General features: G+C 49.7%; 1 protein-coding gene across 1 annotated transcript; it reads right to left on the minus strand.

Moving 5' to 3' along the window:
• Positions 1-320: 320 nt before the first annotated feature.
• Positions 321-16,704, minus strand: CNTN2 (contactin 2 (axonal)). The gene is made up of 22 exons (XM_009888226.1): positions 16,650-16,704; positions 11,912-12,056; positions 11,456-11,631; positions 11,041-11,136; positions 10,505-10,714; positions 9,812-9,911; positions 9,365-9,540; positions 8,596-8,732; positions 7,939-8,068; positions 6,895-7,045; positions 6,484-6,611; positions 5,933-6,108; positions 5,674-5,794; positions 5,223-5,381; positions 4,933-5,082; positions 4,117-4,187; positions 3,689-3,923; positions 3,131-3,246; positions 2,595-2,781; positions 2,133-2,245; positions 1,876-2,044; positions 321-1,158 (listed from the first exon to the last, which is right to left on the minus strand). Exons 1-22 carry the CDS (start codon positions 16,702-16,704, stop codon positions 1,049-1,051), a joined length of 3,111 nt encoding a protein of 1,036 aa, XP_009886528.1. The 3' UTR covers positions 321-1,048.
• Positions 16,705-18,323: the final 1,619 nt, after the last annotated feature.

An 18,323-nucleotide genomic window follows, 5' to 3' on the forward strand; every position in this document is an offset into this window, starting at 1 on the left:
TTGCAGTCCCAAGTTGAGACTGGTATTTTGGCTGGACAGAACTGTTTGTGTAGGGAGATGAATCTGAGTCCAGATTTTCCTTGTTGCCCCAATGATGGCTTCCTTGAGTTTCCAGTTCTTGGTTAAATTACGTAATGTTCCTCTTTCTTCCTCCTCTATTTAAGACCCTCTCTCTATTGAAATTGGGTATGTTGACATCTCCATTATTAGGCAGAACTGCCTATCCGAATTAGTGGATGCTGGGAAAGTACCTCCTTTTAGCTTACCCCTTCTCCTCCCCAAACAAAAAGGAAAGAAGTATAACAAAAACACCCCGAAAGCACGTGGGATATGGATAACATTGAACATTGCGCCTCACAGCATAACAGTTGATACAAACAATAGGCTGGGGTTGCAAGTTAACACCAGTGTCGTAAAAAAGCTTTTCACAATCTGAACTCTCTGTTCACCGATCTTCAGGATGGGGCAGAGATCAGTCTTTCTTGTGGCTTTATCTCCTTGGGCTGGTTGCTGCAGAATTTGGCTCATATTATGGGGGGTGGGGGGGAAATCCTGTCCCATAATTTGTTAGAGATGGCTGTGACTGGAATTGGTATGGAACATGCTGATCACTGTGAAATCCTCAGTCCCTGTCCTCCCGTTACCTCCCCCCAAAATTCACTGTACATATTTAAAAAAAAAAAAAAAGTAGTCAAGTTTAGCAGTCTGGTTATTTTAGTACATGGCTTCGTAAGGCAGAAAACCTACTGGATACAGTGTGTGGGGCAGTTGGCTGTCAGAATTCACGTAGAATTCTTCGTTTTACTCATTCCTTTAAAAAAATTTTAATTGGTTAAAGACCCATGTCTTGTATGAAAGCTTATATTCTTCCGAAACAAACAAAAAAACCTGTTTTCTTTCTTCCTCCTTTAAAACAATGTTGTCAAATCCTTTCTCTCTAATGCTGCTGTGGTACAAACTCAAAGTTGCAGCAGCACCAAATATTTCGTGGTTCCCCACTGGCTTGGGAGGAAGCGTGTCCAGGAGTCCTCTGCTGCACTGGCCATCGTCAGAGCTCCAGGTAGTTGATCAGGGCCACCATTACTAGAGAGTTAGTTGTGATAATGAGAGCATGTGGCACTGGCCTTGTCACCGAGTCTTCCACCATCATACTTGTCCCTGAAAGAAAGGGAACAGGGAAGGAGCAACTGTCTTGTTGCACAGACACAACCTGATGTCTTGAGGGAAGAGTTGGGAGGGTTGGTAAACCGCTCGTTCTGGGGTTCTGCGCGCTCGTATTGTGCTTGTCGCTGGTGAACCTCCCGGGAAGACTTGTGTTTGGAGGTGGGCCCTGAGTACTTACCCCCTGCATCAAGGGAACCTGCTGGAGTTGGGGTTGCGGCCCCACAAACAGGGTCAGGATTTCACTCTTAGTGAGCGTGAGTTGGGCTTGCGTGGGGCCTCGAGGGCTTTAGCTGCAAATAATGAAGTTAGGTCCAGACTAGACTGAACGGTTGCTCAGAGCCCGGGGAGAGGTCAGCTGGTGGAGGGCTGGAGAGGAATATGTCAGAAGATCCTTTGAGCAAACTTCACAAGGGAGCCAAAGACCAATTCCAGAGTCTCAACCTAAAACACTGGGGTTGGATGTTCCCCCATGTTCCTGGGAGAGTGGGATTTTAAAACATAACAGCATTTATTGTTATTGTGCTGTGCTACGGCCCGGGGGGAGGAGGTATGACTAAGCCATTACTTATCAAAGAAGAGTGGTAGTGAATGACAGACAAGTAGTCCTGCTGATTAAATCCTCTCTCTGAGCTCGTTTTCCAGTGGTCTGTGAAGCACCCTGTAAATGAGTGTTGGTGCATGGAGTGTGGATACTCAGAGGAGCGTACGTACCACTATTTCGGAGGATGTGAACTTCTGCTGGGATTCCGTCTCCCCCGGGGCCCGTCACCCTGATCTGTACAAAGGCGTGAGTGAAGTCTTCAGGGACGGGGATGTCAATCCGGCTCTTGCTGGCCAGGTATAGCGTGGGAGCAGAGTGGGAGTCCTGCCTGTAAAGCATCTGTTGGAAGAACCAAGTTTGAGTTTATGTTCACTGCAATTTCCTTAGGGTCACTTACAGGAGAAGGCCAGCTACGTGCTGCCTGTACCTTGTACCCCGTCACTGCAGACTCATCTGCCTTCGCCACCACTGGGTCCCACTTGATGCTGACTGTAGACCCAGAAAAAGTCCAGGAGATGTTGCCAGGTGGTCTCTTTGGTGCTAAGAGATACAAAACAGGGCAGAGATTCAGTAAGTCGGGGACTGATGAGGTTGTGCTGGTTACAACCGTCTCCTGAGACTACAGCTATCAACACGGCTGATGGTTGGTTTAAAGGGAAGTATCCCAGTGAACAGTACTCTGAGCACAGATCTGCTCAGGTAAGTGATGCACAGACCATAAGGCTGATTTGAGGAAATTTAGGGAACTGTTTTATGGACTGATTAAAATGGCGTTACAGCACCAAGATGTAAAAGCTCAATGGTTAGCTGATCATCAGGGACCCTCTGGAGGACGCAGCAGCCCCAGGGAGTACAGTGTGCTAAATGGAGGTAGTCAGGGCTCACTCACGGGGTTTTGTTGTTGTGACGTTGGTAGAGGGACTGGGGGGGCCGGTTCCAGCCCGGTTGTACGCTCTGACTGACACGTGGTATTTCGTGTTGGGGTTTAGGCCTGTTACATGAGCCGATGTCACCAGCCCTGCTGTTCGCACTCTGTCAGCTGCCTCCTCTTTATCACCATCCTTCCAGTACCGGATCTAAATAGAAAAGGGTACAATGGGTTTAGTAAGGGCAGAGATATCTGTAGATATCAGCCTCATCCACGACCAGCACTGGAGACCCTTTGGTATTTGTTCCTATGCATTTTGCTTAGCATGTGCCCACGTGTAAGGTTACAGCAGGAAAAAAAGGATGTTTCTCTCTTACTAATCTCTCTTTTGAGCAATAGTACCGTCCCTATTAGAGCCTCGTGCTGTCCAGGAATTATCCTCCATCTTTGGAAACAAAATGCTCTTTCCTTTCACACCTCTCAGCCTGGGGGAATTTTGTTTGCTGGGCTCTCCGATCTCAGTTTCGGTATCTCTCATTCCCATTGCAGGCTCGTACCTCATAGCCCAGAAGCACTCCAGTCATGTCTCCCTGCTCAATGGGCTCCCAGGACACATCCATTTCTGAGGACAGAACAGCCTTGGCCATAACTCTGAAAGGAGCCACTTTCGGTTCTGAAAAAGACAACAAAAGGGAATAAAATCCTTTTTCTTGCTCTGGGCAGCTTAATCACCATACTGAAACGAAGGGCTCTCCTGCAGCACCATTACAGTGCAGGCAGACAGCTGGTATTATGTGTACGGAGCAAGGCAGGGGGAAGGGATTTAGGGACTTAGCAGGACAAGCAGGGCCACAGCTGTGTGCTGTGAGGATCTGCGTCTGCTCTGAAGCTCTGGGTGTACAGTCAGGGCTGGGCTTAGGGAAACATCTAGCTGTGTATTTGAAGTAGAAGATAAATGTTACGCTGAAATTAGTGTCAGCTGCTCTTTGAGTAAAAGAAACCTCTCCTATCATTGAGCTCCCAGACAGACACAGCTCTGCACGGAGCTGGTTGAGGACACGTTGGTTGGTTGGACAAAGCATGGTGAATTCAGAGTTGCCGCAGTCCCTCTTTACCTTCTTCTGCAGAGTACACGATGGCGGTGAGGCTCTCTGGTCCCTCTCCTTTCCTGTTGTACGCTTTGATCTTCACTTCAAAGGGGGTGTAGGGACCAATGCTCTCATTGCGGTAGACGTAGTGCAGCGACTCTGCGTGCGGCACCCTTGCTGTCAGCCACCCTTGGGTGCCTTTCTTGCGAAACGACAAGATGTAGCCAAAGCCATCTCCGTTCTGATAGTCCCGCAGGGTGGGCTGTGAGCCGGGTGGAAAGAGAGAGGAGCCTCAGTCCGTTCAAATGAGCGAGACTTTGGACTAAGCACAGTGTTTGGCCTCGACCACATATCAAAAATGTAATTACAGCCCTGATTTCCCGAAAGAAATGGCACGTGCTCCTCCCCTTGGCCTTCTCCCAGCATCCACGGCTGGTGCCGTGATGCTGACTTACCGTCCAGTTGATGATCAGCTCGTTGGGAGCCCCTCCGCCTCCGCTGAGCCCAGATGGTGCCACAGTAGGTGCTGTCGGGTCCCCAAACAAAAGCAGACAGCACAGGTTGGGTTAAGGAAACAATAGTGATGAAGATGAGCACAGACACGGCACGGACTGGGAGTAGCCAGGCTTTGACAGCTCGTGTGGAAGTGCTGGTCTCTATGTTTTCAGCCATATTTCAGATGTTTGTGAAAATGAGGTCTAGAATACGGGCCAGTGCTTGACACGCTTATTTGGAGGCAGCACGTCTCAGAGGAGACAAGAATCAAGCTCAAAAGCAGGGATGTGGAGGAGAGCTTTTATTAGAAAAGAGTTAATATGCATTTGGTATGTTGAGAGCAGTTCTCCTGCTGTTCTTACATCCATTCTGCTTGCACGTTCAAGCAGCAGAAGATAGAATGAAAATTCACAACAGTTTGCTGGGAAATTTACCTTGTCTTTGCAGAGTTGTGCTCTCTGATATAAGAGGGCTCTTTCCCCTCTCTAATCATTACTGCCCAGAAGGTACAGGATTTGAAGCTAGGATTTATAATGGCTTAATATATTGCATCTGGTGCTGGTGAAGTTAGCTGCCAGTTCTGGTACTGCTTTGTCTTTGACGTGTAAATGGGCAAAAAGGCAGAAAATTTTGTGATGGCATCTCCTCTAGGAGCACTCAGGGAGATGACTAATTGTTTGGGCCCAAGGCATGCTGCGAGGCAGCCTTCCCCCTCCCGCATGCAGGGACAGGTACCTCTCATTCCCCTTTCTACCTCTGAGTGTATCTGCACGTACCTGCTTCTTTGGTACGGATTTTGCTGGAGGGTAAACTTGGCTCCCCAACTCCAAGAATGTTACTCGCTAAGACCCGAAACTCATAATCCATCCAAGGAATGAGGTTCACCACCTGGGCTGTCTCTGCGTTGCCTTCAATATTTACGGGATCTATATAATCCAATAACATGAGAGGAGAACAAACAGTGAGTGGCAGCCAGCGTACACGCACAGAGCAAGAACTTGTCAGCAAGCTGGTGCCCTGCAGCCACCCCAGGCCATGCCACCGCCGCTGCCCTCAAGACACTTACTGGTACGCATTTGTTTCCATTTGCTGGAGAGGAGGGTCCGCGCCTCGATGATGTACCTGGCAATTGGGCTGTGGTTGTCAAAGCCGCGGCTCCAGCTCAGCTGGATGCTGGTGTCACCTATGTCTCTCACCACCACACCTCCGGGGGGGCCTGGAGGTCCTGGGATGATGGGAGACAGACGGACATGTTACTAAGATGAAAGATTTGGAAGCTTATTGCTCTTTATATTGTGCAAGTCATAAATTAAAAAGAGGCCTTTTTTTTTTTTTTTTGAAAGCTGGGAACCTCACCTCCAATTCTGGCCTCCAGAAAAGCTCATAAGCCTGTCCCATCCAGTTCAAAAATTAGATGGTGGAGTGGTCGCAAGGGAAGAGCGAGCTAATCCCTTGTAAGGACCATGCCGTTACTTCGGGCTTGTAAGGAGCAAGGGACCTTACGACAGAGAAATTACCTCTGACAGTCAGCGTGGCTGACTCCGAAGCACTGTCCACAACCGTCTGGGCTGTACACGTGTACCGCCCCGAGTGCTTTAGCTGGGCGTTGAAGATGCTGAGGTCTCCAATAGCCTCCTTCTGCGTGGGGAAGAGAAAAGACAGTGGGGAGAGCGTGTGAACACACCTGATCACAATCCAGCATTCAACATGTAAATAAAGAGGCTGGTATTAATTTTCTGTCCTTTTCGGTGGTACATAGTTGCCCGTTCTACTCACCACACTGGCTCGCCGGTAGTGCCCCTCAGACTTATCAAAGTCAATGGGGAAATCATCTAGTGACCAGGTGAAGGTTAGGTCCATGGTTGGATCGTGGGATGCGTGACATTGTAGAGTAAGGTTTTCACCTACATTGATGTCAGCACTAGATGGTGCCAATGTGATTTTGGTGGCATCTGTGGAGAAAGAGCAAGGAGGGCTGGTAGCTGCAAATGTCCCTGTACCAGGTGTATATTAATGCTGCAGAGCATCCAAACCAACTAACACTTCCCAACTTGCTGCCATCCCTCTCAAACAGCTGTAGTTTTACAGGAGGAAGATGAGGGATTACAATGGTTAGAAAATGGAAATGCTTGTCTCAAGGACCAGTTGTTGGTAGGTATGATTTGGTGGGTCAAGCAGAAGATTTGCTGCTCTGCAGGTTGAAATGTCTTTGAGTCCCTGAGTATTGCATTGATTTTTGGGAGTATAAGGAAAGGAGAAACATCACATCACGGCATTCTTAGATGTTTCTTGCTCAATTGACCCCTAATCAAGGCAAACATCTCTACCTCGAACAGAGAGGATTCCAGTACTGTTGGCTTTGCCCATGAAATTCTCAGCAAAGCAGGTATACTTTCCCTCATCAGATTTGCTGATATTCTGGAGGATCAAGGTGCCATCTGTGGTAATAGTCACCCTGGAAAGGAAAAAGAATGGTACAAGAGGAAGGTTAAAATGTCTGTTCACTCTGTACACCTGACAGTTTCCAAGACTTGCCGATTTTAGAGAAATTGGTGATAAACACAGGACTGCAAAATATTATGTAGGAGTTTTCTAAAGAAGAAACTAGAGGAATAACGAAGTGCTCATGTTCAGGGATGTAGCAGCACACTTTGGTCATCAAGTTCAGTCGTCTGGCAAGAAAAAAACCCATGATTTTAGCTATGGTTTGTAGGTAGAAGCTGACTCTGTGCTGCTACCTGCTACTGTTGATCAGAAGTTCAGTCCCTTTGGTCCAGAGCACAGTGGCTTTTGGTGCAGCTCTTGGTTGGCACGGGATGATGACCTTCCCACTTCGGGCTGCAGGTATCAGTCGCTTCACTGGGTTTAGTCTAAAATCTGGTGCTAAAGCTACAGGAGGAAAAAAAGAGGATTAAGGAATGATTAGAAAACCCTGCTGTGTGAGCATTTTAACTGCCATGTAACTAGGTATTGATTTGTCATTAGATGACTTGGTAATAGAAGCATGGCAATATCTGGTGAGCAAGATGAAGGAGTGATTCCTCTGCTGCCGGGCAGTTTCTAACGCCTGCTGAGGCAGGTGTTATGCGACATACATGTCGTACGTAGCGATGGGATATGACCCTAACAAGTGCAAGGTCTTTGAGAGACACAAGAACAGCTGCTTTTGAAAATGTAGAGGATATTCTCTTCAATATCCTGACCAAAGTCACCAATGCAGACATCCAGCTTGCCTAAAACTCCTCCTGGAGCTGCAGAGATAGAATTGGGGTTCATCTGTTGCCCTCATGCCTTGCAGTGTGTTAATGTTGAACAGTTGATGCTTAGGGCCTTTAATTTATCTCTGGCATCTACTGACCACGAGGAGATGAGCTTTGAGACTAATGTGGAACAAGTTTGGCATCGGTCCAGTTCCAGTCACCATCCATCAAAGCAGGCTGAATGGATACTGAACTCTTTTCTTTGACCTTTTTCCTCCAAAAAAAGAGGAAGGCTGTGTGGTGGAGGAGAGCTCGTAGGGCTGCTGCAGTCTGTCCTGTACACTTTCTGTAGCCAAACAGATGTCCTTGTTCTCTTTCAGCATTACTGAATTTACACAAGATGTAAATTTTAAAGGGTTGTAGAGTGCCTTGTTTAAACAGTAACTATATTTCAATGGTAAGTGAAGCAGTTTTTGTCTGCTCTTATCTTACTCTGAGATCACAAGCGTACGATATTAGGAAGAGATCTAAAATGCTTCAGTGTCCCATTGAAACCCAGAGCACTGGGAGATGAGAAATTACCTTGCACTGTTAATTCAGCACTTGCATATACTGTGCCATGCTTGTTCTCAGCCACACACTGATACATGCCAGAGTCCTCCAGGACTAGCTTGGAAAATCTCAGCTCTCCACCGCTCACTTCGATGCGGTTCTGTGCAAACAAGAGGATGAACCCATTAGATGAGAAAAACAAAAATGGAACTCAAGCCTCGTGTGTTCAGGGTTGAGTTTCGTTACAGACTTTTTGCCAGTTTGAAGCCAGCCTGGTTTTCCGTGGGAGAAAACGCAGGACATTTTTGCTGTGTGTCCAGTCACTGCCCCACGTCACTCTGCTCTGTTTGCTGAGACTTCTGAGCAGCAACGTGCAGGTCATAGAGAGACTGGTACAAGGTGCTGTTTATCCACCCTGATAACTCGCTGTGAGTTCCTGTAGTTGCATGAAGCAATGGCTGGGATGGCAGTGATGGGAGAAGGAATTTGCGGTCAGTAAGGACTGTGGCATTGCTTTGCAGCCTCATGGGGGCACATGGAAAAGGGATGCGGGGTGATAAAACGGGGTTGGGATGCATTTGCAGCGAGGCAGGAGAGGGTGTAAGTCTGGAGTAGCAGGTTCAGTACTGCGAGTTGTGGTGGGCACTGGTTGAGCTGTTCTCGCTGTCAGACCTGCGCCGGCGGTACCTGAGAGGTCAGCGGCTGCCCGTCCCGAAGCCATCGGACGGCGGGCCTGGGTTTGCCAGCGGCCGCGCAGCTCCAGCGCAGGTCGGACCCGATGTCGGCTTCCGTGTCTGTGATCACCTTCAGCCACTCCGGCTGAGCTGCAAAGGAGCAAGAGAGGTGGCAGAGCCAAGAAGATCAGATGAGAGGTTTGTTGTGCCAGGCAAGCAGAAGGATGCTCATTGTGTCATCTCTGCTGGCAGATTTATTTATCACAGCATGTTTCACCATAGTAACAGCCTTTGCCTTTTGTGCAGTGATGCAAAGCTGAGTCCTCTATGGGTCTGGCTGCAGCTGTGCATGTGGACTGCACAAAATTATGGCAGAATCCGGATCTGAAGAGGATCTGGTTTCTCTTCGTAGTAAATGCTGTCATTCTGAACTTCAGGAAAGACTGGATTCAGACGAAGAGAACCAGGTTAAGATTTGTAACTTGACTAGATCTGATCAATAGCTCCAAGCATTAACCCTTGTGGAAGTACCCAGACTTGGAGAGGATCTTGGTTGAGAGCCAACTTTGATTTTTACCACTATGCTTTCTTCCCTGGTTACCTCATTTTTGCTAGAATTATTTTAGAGCAAGTTAGGAGGTCTCTCCTGTATTCACTGAGGAAAGATACCAGTGATCTCTGCAGGTCTTTGTTAGGGCTTTGCTATAGGTTTAGTTTGGGCTGATAAGAGTCCTTGGGGCATCTTGCTGTGCTCTGGGAAGGCATGTGTTTAAATGTGTTACCTTGAATGATGATGCGGCCCTGGTAGGTGTCTCTCCCTTTGGTGTTTTCAGCCTCACACTCATAAGTGCCTTCATCCTCAAAGCCAACGTCCTGGATCTGCAAGAGGGGCTCGCTGCCGATCCACTTGGAGGACTGCGAGCCGTCCAGCTTCCTCCACTTTATTCGAGGAACGGGGCTGTGCAAAAGTGAATCTGGTGAAGGCCAGCTCTCGCGTACCCCATGCTGTGTTACAACGTGGTGTAACTCAGTCCCCACTCAGCCACCCAGGTCCCATCCCAGCTGGGCCCTGGCCAGCAGGACAGATGGCTTTAGCCACTTCCTCCCTCCTCCTGTTCCCCCTCCGTCTCTGGTCTCCAGTAGACCCATTGAAGAGAGGGGTTGTGAAAGTTCCAGGTTCTGCAATGCCCTCCCATCCCGAGCCTGAGCGACACAGACGCTGCACTCACTTTCCAAAGGCAAAACACTCCAAAGTCACCATCTGCCCAGCCAGAGCGTAGGTGTCTGCAGGAAACCTGGCTTTTATGCTGGGTGCATACTGCCTGGCATCTGTTAAAAGGAAAGCACTGTTGAGGAGTTCTGGGTGACTTTAAAATGGCACACGTGAGGTCTTAAAGGGCAGAGGTACCCGCAAGGTTACACTGCCTTGCAAAACCTTCACGCATTTGGATAATTTACAGGTGGCAAAGACTAAGTTTCATTTTCCTCTTAAAACAGCATGTCTCTGAAAAAACTCTTTACAACATCTCAGGACTGCTGTTAATTCCCTACCTGCCTAAGTCCCTTCACCCTGCCCAAGAAGTATCTTTAGCTCCACCTCTGCAAGGTCACCAAAGGCAGAGGAGAGTAGTTTCAGGGCTACGTGAGCCTGCACAGGCTGTACCTTCTGCCATTTCTCTTTTGCAAATAAATAGAGAAACTCTGTGGATGGGGTTTGTAGCTGCACAAGCAGCAAAGCCTGGAGAGAGGGCTGCTTCCCCCACGTTCCAGCCAATTAGTATTTTTGTAAGCTCTTAAGCTCCCCTGGGAGGCTGGTAGGAGATTTGTGCACTGCTGCAGTCCTGTGGAGCCCAAGTGCTTTGTGGTGGCTTGTTAATTTTGCATTTTGCCCAGTCCCCTTATGATAATCCAAGAGCACTGACCCTCTGCAGCGAGGCTGAGCCGGGAGAACTTGCTGAAAACACTCTTGGTGATGAAGTCGATGTGGCTGGTGGCAAAGCATGAATAGTTCCCCAGGTCGGAAGCCTCTGTCTTGGCAATGTAAAGGTTTCCTGTGGTCTGAGAGACAAAACGCCTTCCATCGGCTGGGATGAAATTGGGAAACTCATTCAGGAGCCATCGATAGGATAAGCCTGTGGGGAAAAGGAAAAGGAACAAACTGCACAAGTTGCCTGTGACCTCCCAGGCGGGACTAAACCCGGCCAGCCCCTGTCTAGACCAGCCCAAGCTGAAGTAGGTCCTGGGATGGTACTTGTTTTCTCCCTGTGCTACGTCCTACCTCTGTTTTGTTGCTTTACAGGGTCTGAATTAAAACCAAATTTGCTTCCCTAAACTTCCCAGAGAAAAGCAAGGAGTGCTTCACGTGTCAGGGAATCCCTTGCTCCGTTGCATCTCTCCACCTGGCGCCAGCAGCGCTGCTAATCCCTGCTGGTGGCCATGCTGACATGCAAACCCTTACCTGGGTAATGGGGAGGAGGGCTGCAGGCGAACATCACTCCCCAACCTTCTGTAATCTTCACGGGGTCTCGCTCTTCTGCAGAGAATTCCTGCAAAACTAAACAGGCAAAGTGAAACCTGTCCGTGGATGAAAAAAAAACAGCTGTGGAGGAATGACTGTATTTTATATCCCCCTCCACAGGCTGGTCTTCTCAGTGGTTGCACAGAGAGAGATCCAAAAATGTTACTGACTTTCTCTGTAGTGCATCAAGTTTCTACTACACCTCCATGTTAATGGAAAGAGCCAGGGGCTTTCTCCAAGTGTACCATGCACAGGACAGCTTCTCTCCAGCCTTTATTAATGTGAGCAGGAGGGCTCAGTTTACCCCCAGCGTAACTGTGGCTGCATTTCATTTACCTTGTGGAGACAAACTTACAGCCAAAGCGGAGGGAGGCTTCCCTGCTGACCACCGTGCCTCTGGAATTAGATGCCACGCATTGGTAGGAGCCGGCATCCTTGGCTTTCACTGGGTTGCTTATCACTAGGTCGCCTGCAACCAGCCTGTAACGGGAATCTGGCTCCATCTTTAGCTCTGTGCCATTCATCTTCCACCTGCCAAGAGCAGATGTAAAGAGGGAGAGGGGTAAATACTCATTGCAACACTCACGGTGCCTCGTAGGAGGCTGTGCTTGTTTGTTTTTCCAGCTGTGGTGTGTTGGGATTTGAGTTAGATTTTTATCTGGTCTGTGTCCTGGGAAAGATGCGCATCACACGTAGATGAGGAGGCTGATTCCTGCGTTAGTGATTTTCTTTATATAAAAGGGGAGAACAGAAAGCAAATTTCTTGATGGTTGTGTCCCAGTCCTGGCACAGAGAGAGCAGGAGAGCTCACCGGTAGGTCGCAGGAGGACTGGCTCTTGCTCGGCAAGCCAGCGTGACTTTCTCTTCTGCTGAGCCTTCAGGGAAGAGGGTGTGGACAGGCTGCTCTTCAAACACTGGCCCGTAGTTCCTTGTGCTACTCTGTGCTTGGCACCAAACTGCAAGAGAGAGAAAACCCGCTTAGCTCAATTTAGCTTTTTCTAAAATTTCTCATTTTTAGTTTTGTAGGGTGTCCCTGGCAGCGTGAGAACTGCATCTAGAATAAAAGAAGGAGCAACGTGAAAATCACAGCCCATCTGTCACCACAGCACAGCCCCAACCATGGCTTTGGGCAGATAGTGTGCGATTCCCACTGAGCATCTCGCACCATCTCTGCCCTGCCAGAGGGACCAGACGTGCTTAAAGACGTCCAGATGAAGGAGCACTGACACACACCTCTTGGAAAACCATCCATGGACAAGACTGGAGCTTGGAACCCCTGGATGGCCTCCTTGTCCCTGGCAGTGAAGATGTGTTGGTTCTTCCTCTATTTGTACAAACTTTGGCTGGTTGGTTTCTCCTAAGTTCTCTCCAGGACAAGGGAGGAGAGAGGAGAATCTGGATCATCCCAGTAAGTTCTCAGCTCTGCCACTGCCTCCCTGCACACGCCTGGCAGATCCCCTCCATCCCTGTGTCTGCAATATCACCAACTCTTGACAACTCAAACCTGCTGTTTGCTGATGCTTAAACCGATGCTGCAGATATCAGTTCTACTTTTGCACTGATAGGATGAGCTTGAAGCTCCTTCTGTAGCGTTCAGACACAGGTTTGACTCTGATCTTGCTGTCGTGACTATGGCTCAGGCATAGGCACAAGAGGAACATAAGAACCTGCCTGCCTTCTCCTATGCCGTGGCTGCGCCACCCTTTGGCGTGGTGATGATGTTTCACTGGAAAGTGCCAGCTGTCCGCGGGGAGTGACTCTGTCTCAGATAAATGGCAAATGCTGGCAGACCCCCTTCCACACGGGCTTTTTGGGAACGGCAGTGCAAATGAGTAAGAACAAAGCAGATGCTGCCTGGAAATCTCCTCGCTGCAGAAGCGGCTAGCGGGATAATGATCGCCGGCAAGTCTGTTCTCTCCCTGCCACCCTGAGAAATGCTCGGAGCCCCCTCAAGGTGGTGTGTTCCCAGCACAGTCCCCCTCTGCCTCTGCAGCGATAAGCTCCGAGATGCTTAGCTAGCCCCAGGATCCTTCCATGCTTTGTAATTGAATTAATAACTGTCTTAAAACTGCCATGCCAACCAGCAATCTGTTTCCTTCCCTGCAGTACACAGCATGGGCACGAGTTAAATTAAGTGACTCCAGTAAGTGTGATGTTTTATGCAAGAGTAACTTCCAGCAGGGAATGGCCAGCTCAGCTCTCCTGGGCGCGGGGGAAGCAGCCCTTTACCTGTAGCTCCTGGGGTTCGTCTCATGTTCCGGCTGCTCTCGCATGCGGAGATGAGGGTGAGACGGGAGAGGGGCTCCGCTAATTGGCTCTGTGGGTTCAGAGCAGCTGTCGGCTGCTCCTGGTGTCCGAGCGTCAGCCAATTACCCGGGCCCTGGGCTCCGGCAGCGGGGCTGTGCTGCTGCACGGGAGCCGCGTGCAGGCAGGAGCCTGATGGTCCCTGGTGTCACACAGGGGAGAGGGACTGTAGCCTGTGTCTAATACTTCGGAATAAGAGAAATGCAGCGGTTTGAGGGTTGTATTCTCTTCAAATCAGTGCGGGTGCCATTTTCCTTCTAAAATAGTCGCTCAGAAAGGAGAAGCTTGTGTAAGCTGGAAATCCGCTCTCAGTTGGGTCAGCGGGGGCTGTGCTGAGCAAGTCTCAGCTGGAAATAACTCTGCTGGCCAGCAGGTAAAATAATCATGAGTTAGTGGAGAATGAATAAGAAAGTAATGTATTAATTGTGTTCTGATAGATGGTAGTGAATGGGTTAAGGTTTAACAGCTTAGCTTAATTTTGAGATTAATAGGTAGCATAGGGTAAATAATTTCTATTTATTTAACAAATAAAATATATATTATTAACACTCACATGCTTGCCTTTTCTCATGGGGTGCTCTTTCCCAATCAAGCCAAATTATGCTAATCATCCCTTCTGATTCCACCCAGAGTCTGCGCCCCGTTGCTATCCGCTGCTGTCCCTTTTTCTCTGCCAAGGTTATGGACTACAACTGTCAGGCATTGATTTTCTCAAACGTAATCAATGCCAGAAGTTCGGATGAATTTTTATCTGCAGTTCCAAGGTGTCTGGTTGGTGTCGGGGGTGAAATGCCTGGATCTCGCTCATTAAGCAAAACAACTGTGAGATTAAAGTAATAATTAAGCAGTTAGAAGTTCAGGGTATGGTTAGAACTAAGAATTGAGAGCAAAGCAGAGCGGTAAATCTCAGTGCCTCCGAGACTGATCATCTGGGCTACTTCTGTCACCCCAGGACTCTTAATTTTTAGTGTTACCAAAACAGACACCTTCTCTGGGGTCTATCATTTGGGTAGCGTGGAGAAGACAAACCCAAAAGAGAGGTCTTCAAGCCTGCAAGCCAAATTTGCAAGAAAGAGTGTGATGGGCTCAGAATTGGGTATGCCTTATGCAGCCCTACGTTCTGTGTTAAAAATCCGGCTAGGAGAGCAGAAATTACAGTAAATATGCTGCTACGCCTCTCTAGAACAACATTCATTATTAGGAAAAATAAGCGTTAACACCAAAATAAGTAGGAATAGGTGAAAATGGAACATCTGAAAATTAAGATTTGGGAAAAGAGCTGCAGAAACACTTGAACATTTCACAGAGCGCTCCAGGAGTGACTCGTGCTGTTGTTTGGGAGAGAAAAATACCGTACCATGAAATATGTCACCAAGGACACAGCAGTCTCTGTGCATATAAAAAAAATTTCAAACTTTATACCAGATATTGCTGGAATAGACAAAACTCAAACCTGATCTCCTTTGCCAGGGCGGTGGGCAGGGAGGCGGCTGCCAGTGCCTGCCTCGTGCCGTGGCGTGGGCCTATTTCTGGCAGGACAGTTCTGTGTTATTATTAGTATTTGGAATATGCTGAAAGTCAGACCTGGAAAGCCCAGGTGTCCAGGAGGCTGAACGCTTTGCCTTTGTGCTGAGCTCCGCGCTAGCTTTGGAGACCAGGAAATGCTAAATGTCTCCGTTGAACGTTTTCCAAGATGTATTCCAGTTTACGGGGACATCAGCAGCAATCCTCTTACTGAGCACAGGCATAGCCACAGCTCCGCAGCACTGACCGCAGCCTGAAGCCTTGGCACATGAGGGACCTGGGCAATTAATTGGTTTTATAGGAAATCTGAACACAGATACGCACACACACATGTGCACAAAATCAAAGTGGTTATTTTTAAAGAGCAGCTCTCTGAGGAACAGAGGGTTATTTTTAACGAGAAGCTTTCTGAGGAACAAAGGGACAGCGCTTTGGCTAGCCTTGCGTTTCAAGATTTTCTATGGCTTTTACTGAATGAGGAAAGGCCAGAGAGAGTTTTAGACTTTCCTGACAACCTTGTTCATTAGAAAGTCGTCTTTGTGCACTTCATAAGCTTTAAACCTTTACGTATCGCTGGGAAGTCCTCATTTTGGTGATACGGCCAAGGGAGGGGTGACAGTGCCAACCCAGCTTCCCAGGGCTGGAGCCGACAGCTCAGACCTGGAGGCTTTGGATCTTCACCCCCTTTGGAGTGTTTCCTCGAGCCTCATCTGTAGCTGGCATCATTTTGTCCCGGGTCCCTCACTGGTGTTCCCAGTGAGGATTTCTCAGCTGGTTCCTGAGATCCGTTGCATCATCAGCCAAAGGTCAAGAGAAAATAACCCTCACGGGCTTTACAGTGAGTCATTTTTGTGGGCTCAGCTTGGACGGGGAGCGAGTTGCAGGAACTCAGCTGGTTAATGGGAGAGCCCAACTCCATCTTGCTGCCTCTACCAGATTTGGGTCAGACCAATTTCCAAACAGGCTAATTGCCTCCCAATCTAGGGCAGCCACCCCTCCCTCTGCCTCCTTGGGGATCCAGAGAACATTAAAAGGTAATTAGATATTTATAAGGACAGGCGAGCAGTCTCTGCCTGGGATGATGAATTAGCTTGAAGACATCATCTAATTCTCAGTTGTCTGAAATGAAATGTCTCCCAGCTGAAAAGGGACCTTCAGAGTGCAGCCTGAGACTCCCTGAGATCCAAAAATGGTCCCCGATGAATGGGGGAATCTTTGCAGTCAGGGTATGGCCAAAAAGGCATCCCTAGAAAAACTGGGAGGTGAAGCAGCTTCGCCGTGAGCGAGTCGTGCTGGCCGGAGGAGATTCCTCCTTGTGCCGAGGCCAGGACAAGCCCGGGCTGCAGAGGGGCACTGCTCCTGCCAAGGCTTCTCCTGAGGATCTGCATCTCCTGCATTTCACCTAAATTTGAATTTGGGAAGGGGGAGACTTGTATGTCAACCATTCCTGCCCTCTTTTCTTGAGTGGTACAAAGAGGGGTTGGATGTAGCACAGTCGCATCCCCTGGTTGCGTAAACCACCCGGCAGAATCGGGCTTCAGCATCGCTGCAGCCGCAAAAGCCCTGTGCGGAGCAGGGAGGGATGCGTCCCGGCGTCCCGGGTGAGCATCGCAGCACGTACAGCGCGTGCCCCGGGCAATGTCCCGCTTGGCACCTCCGGACGGCCCCTCTCGGCTCTCCCACGGAAACCTCCGGCCGGAGAGGTGAGGTGCTGCTCTTACCCAGCAAGGTGACGACAGCCGTGGATGTGCGGACAAATCCAGCGGCGACTGCCATCCTGCGCCTCCGGCCGGGTCACAGCCACTGCAGCTGAGCCTCTGGGGGTGAGCGGGGACAGCGGCCCTGCGAGAGACAGAGAAAGGAGTTATCTGCAGCGTTTCTGTGGCTCTGCTCGAGGGTCCGGCGTCCAGCTGCGCGTCCCCGCTGGCCACGGGCCCGGGGTGACAGTCACTCGGGAGCAAACATGCAGCTGCCTGGTGAGGGACACACAGGGGTCTGAAGGAGCTCTTTTTCTTTCTGACGTGACGGATCTGGTTGGGAAATTGTTGTTGCTCCTCCCTTACTATCTGTTACTCTTTCTCCCTCCAAAAATAATTCTTCCTTCCTACCATTTTTTATTAAAAAACGCAAAGCCAGAGTTACACAGGGTATTGGTGGGGGGTGGGGAGAGGGAAGAAATAATTTCTTCTTGTTATTTTGTGGAAAAAGGCATCTTTAATTGAAACTCTTCAGCCAACTCTAATTGAAACTCTTTTGGGTGTCGTGGCAGCCCTGAGTCTCTTGTTCTGGAGGCGGTGGGGGGAGCGCAGCTCATCCCCCTGCACGGTGCCTCAAACGCGGAGCATCCGCGCAGCACTCGGGCTCGCAGGGCGGCGCGGGGGGGCCAGCGGCACAGAGCGGCTGCACCGCGACGTCTCCGTGGGGCTGAGCCGCAGCCCGCTGGGGCGTTTCTCGCTTTTCTTCTAAGTTTAGTGCATTTGGATAGTTAATCAAGAGATAACGGCGCACCAAGGCATCTCCTGGTGCCGTGAGACACCTTAGTAGGTGGAGCAGTGATATCCAGTCCCCTCTGCAGACTCCCATCTTCCAAGATCTCTCAAAAATAACGAAACCCGAACAAAACACGGAGGTGTTTGTGCAGACCCTGGTCCCTGCGCTCTCCTGGCCAAACCCACCGCGGGAGCAGCTTCAGCACGCGCACCTCTTTCCTCCTAACTCCGGCCGGGGTGGTTTTTTCCCCCCTCTTTGTTAACAAACGCTTTTGAAATAATACATCGAGGAGCCCCATGGCCCGGCAGAGCCTCGTGTTCCCCGGTGCCCTCCCAAACGCGCACCCCGGTGCGCTGCCGCCGAAGGCGCTGCCAAGAGCGGGGCTGCCGGTGCGCTGCGAGTGCTGCTTATCCCTCTGCTCCAGCTGGTGCCGCTTCCACTCCTCTCCCTGCCCATCTGTCTGCCCGAGCAGGCAGTGCTGCTCCTGAGCTCCTCCGAGCGGGGATTAGCCCCCTCTCCCGTGGGATGCAGCCCCCTGTGCTTCCCCGCTTTAAAAAACCCCCGCGCCCCACTCATTAATGGCAGCGCTTGAAACGCACCTGAGCAAACAGAGATAGTCCCCTGTTTGCTTCTGGTCCTGCCTCGCCGCCCCTGGCCGGGGGGAAGAGCCACCCGGTCTCTTTGTTTCCTCATCCCACCGAGATGATTTTGCTACCAACACTCGAAAGGGAGGAGACCCCATCCCAAATCCTCCTCGTTTTTTATCTTGTGTCGGAGGGCTGCATCCCAGCCTCCCGGGCACGCGGAGAGCAGAGCCCTGCCTGCCCTTACCTACCTCATGCCATGCTTAAATACTTTTTTTTTTTTTTTTTTTTTTTCTCATCCTCTCACCCTAATACAGTTAG

Source organism: Charadrius vociferus, unplaced genomic scaffold, assembly GCF_000708025.1.
Source record: "Charadrius vociferus isolate BGI_N301 unplaced genomic scaffold, ASM70802v2 scaffold266, whole genome shotgun sequence".
Taxonomy (NCBI): domain Eukaryota; kingdom Metazoa; phylum Chordata; class Aves; order Charadriiformes; family Charadriidae; genus Charadrius; species Charadrius vociferus.

Bases quoted from the DNA above. Each gene is read 5' to 3' on its own strand.
- CNTN2 (XM_009888226.1), bottom strand. From the start codon at position 16,704: ATGGCAGTCGCCGCTGGATTTGTCCGCACATCCACGGCTGTCGTCACC. The intron at 3,247-3,688 runs GTAAAGAGGGAC...TGTCTTTTTCAG, and splicing joins CGTGTACTCTGCAGAAGAAG to AACCGAAAGTGGCTCCTTTC. The intron at 2,782-3,130 runs GTACGAGCCTGC...TTTTCTATTTAG, and splicing joins GAGTGCTTCTGGGCTATGAG to ATCCGGTACTGGAAGGATGG.